The 6,000-nt window shown below is 46.5% G+C and overlaps 1 protein-coding gene across 3 annotated transcripts in view; it reads right to left on the minus strand.

The window, feature by feature from the left end:
• The window catches only part of Cdk2 (cyclin dependent kinase 2), a 19,272-nt gene extending 13,953 nt beyond the window's left edge, over positions 1-5,319 (minus strand). For all 3 annotated transcript variants that reach the window (XR_003713857.1, XM_028786719.1, XM_028786718.1), the window contains exons 1-5: positions 4,969-5,319; positions 4,189-4,266; positions 3,965-4,085; positions 2,086-2,256; positions 1,107-1,208 (exon numbers count right to left, since the gene is read on the minus strand). Coding sequence is in view for 2 of the 3 variants with exons in the window: in XM_028786719.1 (XP_028642552.1) it covers positions 1,107-1,208; positions 2,086-2,256; positions 3,965-4,085; positions 4,189-4,266; positions 4,969-5,084 (588 nt within the window). In the remaining variant the exon portion in view is untranslated. The remainder of the gene's footprint in view (positions 1-1,106; positions 1,209-2,085; positions 2,257-3,964; positions 4,086-4,188; positions 4,267-4,968) is intronic.
• Between the last annotated feature and the right edge of the window lie 681 nt (positions 5,320-6,000).

Below are 6,000 nucleotides of genomic sequence, written 5' to 3' on the forward strand. Positions count from 1 at the left end.
GGCATGACCAAGTCTACAAAAACAAAAAACAAAAAACAAAACAATAACAAAAAAAAAAAAAAAACCGATAGACGTGGGTCAGTTGGAGCCATTGCCTTTGCTAAATTCCTTGTTTCTAAGAAGAGGTCTATAGGACAAAACAGACCTGTCCAACCTTGACACTGTGGCATGACATTGTCATCCACAAAGTTCAAGCTCAAGTACCATTAAATCAAATATTAAAAAAAACCCAAAAAACAAAAAACAAAAACCAAAGCTGGGTGCACACCTTTAACTCAGCACTCGGGAGGCGGAGGCAGGTAGATCTTTCAGTTTGAGGGCAGTGGCGTTTGAGGCCAGCCTGGTCTACAGAATAAGTTCCAGGATAACCAGGGTTACACCGAGAAACCTTGTCTTGTAAAACCAAAACCAAAAAAAACCCAACAAAACAAAACAAAACAAAAAAACCAAGCAAACAAGCAAAAACCTCAAAACAAAACAAAAAACACAACAAAACAACAACAAAAAGACCCTACCACTAACAAAACAAAAAACCCACTCTGTTTTAAATAAGTTTATGATTTTTGTGTCGAGGCCACATTCACAGCTATCGTTGGAAGCATGTGGCCTGCGGACCACCTGTTGTATTAAATGGAATTCATTCTTCCAAATATTTGAGGATTAAGGCCAAAACAGCTGAATGAGTGGAGCCAGCAGGGCGGCTCATGCCTGTCAAGTCAATCCTATGCAGTGAGGTGGTAATGGTGGACAGTGGAGCTGGAGCAGAAGGTCAAGAATACAAAGCCAGTCTTGGGCTACATAGTGAGACTATCTCAGAACGGAGCAACGAAACCAAAATAAAACAAAACAGCCGAATGGGCATAGAGTGGATTTAGCTCACTTTGGGGGGGTGGGTGGGTGGGGCAGGATAAGATATATATATGTTAGATAACTAAATCTGTTTACGGATATTCCAAAATTGTAGCTGGTTTTGGGGCAACCACCTCTGTAGTGGTGATACTTGAGAGAACCCTGTGATAAAAGGTCCATGGTTCCAGGCCAAGAAAAGGGGTTTGCTCCTGGATGTGGGCACGGATGGGCTGCGTAGAGCCTGGCAAACCTCATACCATTTCAGCAAAGATGCAGCCCAGGCTCCAGATGTCCACGGCTGTGGAGTAGTACTTGCAGCCCAGAAGAATTTCAGGTGCTCGGTACCACAGGGTCACCACCTGGGGAACAAGAAGACAACAGGGTTTACAAGACAGGGAGGGTCACATACCTTTCAGTTCACATACCTCCCATTACCTTCCAGCTTCTTTTTTAAAAAGGGTTTTATTATTTTTTTGTTTTGTTTTTTCGTTTTTTTGAGACAGGGTTTCTCTGTGGAGCCCTGGCTGTCCTGGAACTCACTCTGTAGACCAGGCTGGCCTCGAACTCAGAAATCCACCTGCCTCTGCCTCCCAAGTTCTGGGATTAAAGGCGTGCGCCACCACCGCCCGGTTTATTATTATTTTTTATTTCAATAACGTGCATAAGTGCATGTCTATGTAGGTTTCCACAACTGTGCACTGACATGGGCTCTGGGAACTGATTTTAGGTCATCTGCAAGATTATACGCTCCTAACTGTTGTCTATCCAGTCATGTAATTCTAAGTCCCCAGATTTGGGACCTTCCTGGAAAATCTGAGATATTTAAATGATATGGCAACCAGTTTTCCAGCCCTAGTATCTAAGTCCAGACAACCTTGTTGTATGAATTCAGTAAATTCACTGGGTAAAAGAGTGACGGCTCAGCAATTAAGAACACTTGTTGTTCTTACAGAGGATCCAGGCTCAATTCCCAGCACCCATACGGCAGCTCATTACAATCTGTAACTACAGTTCCAGGGTTTCAGACACTTTAACTTCTGTGAGCACCAGGCAGGCATGTAGTACAGATATACATGCAAACAAAAACACTCATACACTTAACGTAAATAATTAAAGACCCTTGGGTTGTCAGAGACTCCATTTGCCAGGGAACTCTTGCTCCAGAATTTTGGTAATTTCCGAATGCTGTCATGAACATCTCCCAAGATTCTTAAAGAAAACCATAAAGGGACTTACCTCATGAGTGTAAGTTCGGACAGGGACTCCAAAGGCTCTTGCTAGTCCAAAGTCGGCCAGCTTGATGGATCCCTCTGCATTGATAAGCAGGTTCTGGGGCTTAAGGTCTCGGTGTAGGACACGATGAGAATGGCAGAATGCCAGGCCCTGGAGCAGCTGGAACAGATAGCTCTGACAAAGGAGAGGGGGAGGTTTTTTGTCCATCACAATGAGCAGATACGACTTATTCTTTGCCCTCAAAGCTCAATAAAACCTTAACTATGTTAGATGAGAACTACACTATACATTTTTGGGAGGTTGTTTAAATTCTTTAGTTACATTATTTATTTATTTATTTTTATTTTACTTTTTTTTTTTTTTTTTTTTTTTTGGTCTTTCGAGACAGGGTTTCTCGGTGACCAAACTCAAAAATCTGCCTGCCTATGCCTATGCCTCCACCTCCCAAGTGCTGGGATTTAAAGGCGTGTGCCACCACTGCCCGGCTATTTATTTATTTATACACTATACATTTTTTGGGGGGGAGAAGTTGTTTAATTCTTAGTTACATTTTACTATTTATTTGTATTTATTTATTTGAGGGGGCAGGGGCATGCCACAGTGCATCTGTGGAAGTCAGAGTGCAACTTGCAGGAATTCATTTTCTTCTTGTGTGGGACCTGGGGATGGAGCTCTGGCCATCAGATCAGGCTTGGAGGCAGGCTCTTTTACCTGCTGAGCTATCTTGTCATCCCTGTTTGTTTTTAAAGATATTGTCTTCCTGGCCTGGAACTTTTGTAGCTCAGCAGTCCTTGCACTTACTGCCTTATATCCTCCTGGCTCAGCCTCCCAAGTGTTAGGATTACAAGCACGAGCCAACACACATTAATTACAACATAGCCACACATTTAATAACCATGTCTTTCGCTGAATTTTCAGCCTGCCGAGGATATAGACCAGATACTACTCAACTTTCATCCCTTTCTTTTTTTTTTTTTAAAGATTTATTTATTATTTATTTTATTTATGAGTACACTGTAACTGTCTTCAGACACACCAGAAGAGGGCATCCAATCTCATTACGGATGGTTGTGAGCCACCATGTGGTTGCTGGGATTTGAACTCAGGACCTCTGGAAGAGCAATCAGTGCTCTTAACCGCTGAGCCATCTCTCCAGCCCTTTCATCCCTTTCCATACCCTGTGCCTAGCACATTGAAGATGTTAAGTAACTGTGTGTTAAATATGTACTTGCTAGCCGGGCAGTGGTGGCACACGCCTTTAATCCCAGCACTTGGGAGGCAGAGGCAGGCAGATTTCTGAGTTCGAGGCCAGCCTGGTCTACAGAGTGAGTTCCAGGACAGCCAGGGCTACACAGAGAAACCCTGTCTCAAAAAAAAAACAAACAAGCAAACAAACAAAAAAAAAAAAAAAAAAGGAAAGGAAGTCACTGGTTATTTTTCCCACATCACAGGTAGAAGAATCTTTTCAAGGAACCCACCAACTGCACTTAGTCTCCTTTATCTGATCTCCTTCCTGCCTAAGCTGCCTAGGTTAGCTCATGGGAGCTCTATTTTGATTCTTCTGTCCATCCTAGGGTTAATGACTAATGAGCAGGAAAGTGGGGAGTGTTAAAGTTTGAAGTCTGAGAAAAAGCCAAAATAAATCATTACCAGACTGAATTACCTGCCTCTTGTTGTCCCTAAAATATGTGGGCTTGCTGGACAGTGGTGGCTCACGCCTTTAATCCCAGCACTTGGGAGGCAGAGGCAGGCAGATTTCTGAGTTCAAGGCCAGCCTGGTCTACAGAGTGAGTTCCAGGACAGCCAGGGCTATACAGAGAAACCCTGTCTCGAAAAAAACAAAACAAAACAAAATATGTGGGCTAGCATTGGACAGGATTACCTTAATGAGCGGAAGAGGTATCCCGGTGAGAGCAGAGGCATCCATAAATTTCTTGAGGTCCTGGTGCAGAAATTCAAAAACCAGATATAGCTTATTTTCTGTGTGGATGACATCCAGCAGCCTGGAGGAGAAGGTCCAGAGAAGGAAACAGAGTTGAGGGAGACAAATTCTGAGGCTAAGCAAGCAGAATTCATCTTGGTGATTACCTCTCAGACCAGACTTACTTGACGATATTAGGATGATTAAGTTCCTTAAGGAGAGAGATCTCTCGGATGGCAGTACTGGGTACACCTTCAGTCTCACTTGGAGAGGTTGGGAAAACAGAGACAAGAATACGGTTACAAACATCATTCTCTCAGGGATACACAACCCCCAAACCTCTTAGGAAGGCATAAAGGAAAGGTGCTGTCAGGAGTTAACTCCTGGGTTGTTAGGGTGTGGCGTTTAGACATATTTAAGGTCATTATTTCCTCTTTTTTCCAGTGGAAGGTAAGAGGAGCCTCCAGGTGAATGAAAAGCAGAGGAAAGGTAATAGAGGAGGGGGTTGAGAGTAGCTCCCAGCCTCCCCAGAGGGCCAGTGACTCTCAACTGCCATTCTTTTGAAAGAGGGTGAGGGTTCTAAGTATGGTGCTGGAGCAGTGAGGAGAGCTCTCCATTCAGAAAGGAACTTTTCTCTGGTTACCACATAACCCAACTCCATAAACAGCCCTGGACCCCTACCCCGGCTCCCACCCCTCACTTTCTCTTCCCAAGAAGTCTCTCGGCTTGCAGATATGGGAGCACGCCGGGTGGAGCACGACGAGAAACTTTCCCCTGAATTCTAGCCCCGGACAGACTCCTCCGGGAGAGCCACCGTCCACCGTCCGCCAACCCTCCGCTGGCTTCAGGATCCCTCCCCGCTACCTTCCGGTCCCGGGAAGGCTACCCGCCTGTTGGGGTAGGGGGTTGGGAGGGGGCAGCCAAGAGGTCCCGGCAAAGGAGTTCCGGCTCCGGAGGCCACTCACGTGTCGAGCCGGATTTTCTTAAGCGCCACTACTTCTCCGGTCAACTTGTTTTTGGCTTTGTACACCACTCCGTACGTGCCCTCTCCAATCTTCTCCACCTTTTGGAAGTTCTCCATGGAGCGCTAGTGAGGCGGCTCAGGCCCCCGGGAGCGGGGCCCGGGAACCCTGACGAAAGCGGGCCCGACACTCGGAGCGGAGGACCCGGGGGCCCCGGTGAGCACGGCAGTCCCAGCTCGGGATGGAACGCAAGGAGAGCTCAGACCTTGACAATTTGTCCAACTTGAAACAATGTTGCCGCCTCCCCCACTGCTCCAGACGGCCATCCGAGGCCCCGCCCCTCCTTCCCGCGTTTCCCTGGCCCCGCCTCCAGCCCTTCCGATTGGTTCACGTCACGAGGGCGGACCGGGCCCCGCGCTCCCGCCTCAGAGGCCCCGCCCTAGGCGGGCGAGCCGAGGGGCCGCCGCATAACTTTCCTCCAGTTCCTGGTTTAGGCTCCTCAGGCCTAAACTGATGTTGTCTCTCTGGTCTACGGATTTTCCTACCTTTCCCTCACAATTTTCAACACCCCTCGGGTGAGATTAAAGTCCACCTAGCCAAGAAAGTTTCTTTTAAAAAGCAAAACCTGGGAATCTTTAAAAGATAAATAATATGTATTTTATTTTAAATTACGCGTGCGTTTGCGTGTCTGGACGTAGGTTTTCACAGAAGCAGCTGATCCCCTGGAGCTGAGGTTCTAGGAGTTCGTGAACCTGACTTGGGTGCTGGAGCTGAATTCTGCTCTTCTACAAGAGCAGCTTGTACTCTCAACAGCAGTGCTGTTTCTCCTGCACTCCCACCTGCCTTTTTGAAACATCAAAAAATGCAGTTCTTGTTGGCTGGAATGCGTTCAAAAGTCCAGGTTGTCTTCAAACTCACAGAAATCCATCTGGCTTGGTCTCCTGTGTGCTGCCATGTGGGGCACGAAATCGAGGCTCATTCATTCTCCCTCTCTCTCTCTCTCTCTCTCTCTCTCTCTCTCTCTCTCTCTCTCTC

This window comes from Grammomys surdaster, unplaced genomic scaffold (genome assembly GCF_004785775.1).
Source record: "Grammomys surdaster isolate TR1022 unplaced genomic scaffold, NIH_TR_1.0 125562, whole genome shotgun sequence".
NCBI classification, from domain to species: domain Eukaryota; kingdom Metazoa; phylum Chordata; class Mammalia; order Rodentia; family Muridae; genus Grammomys; species Grammomys surdaster.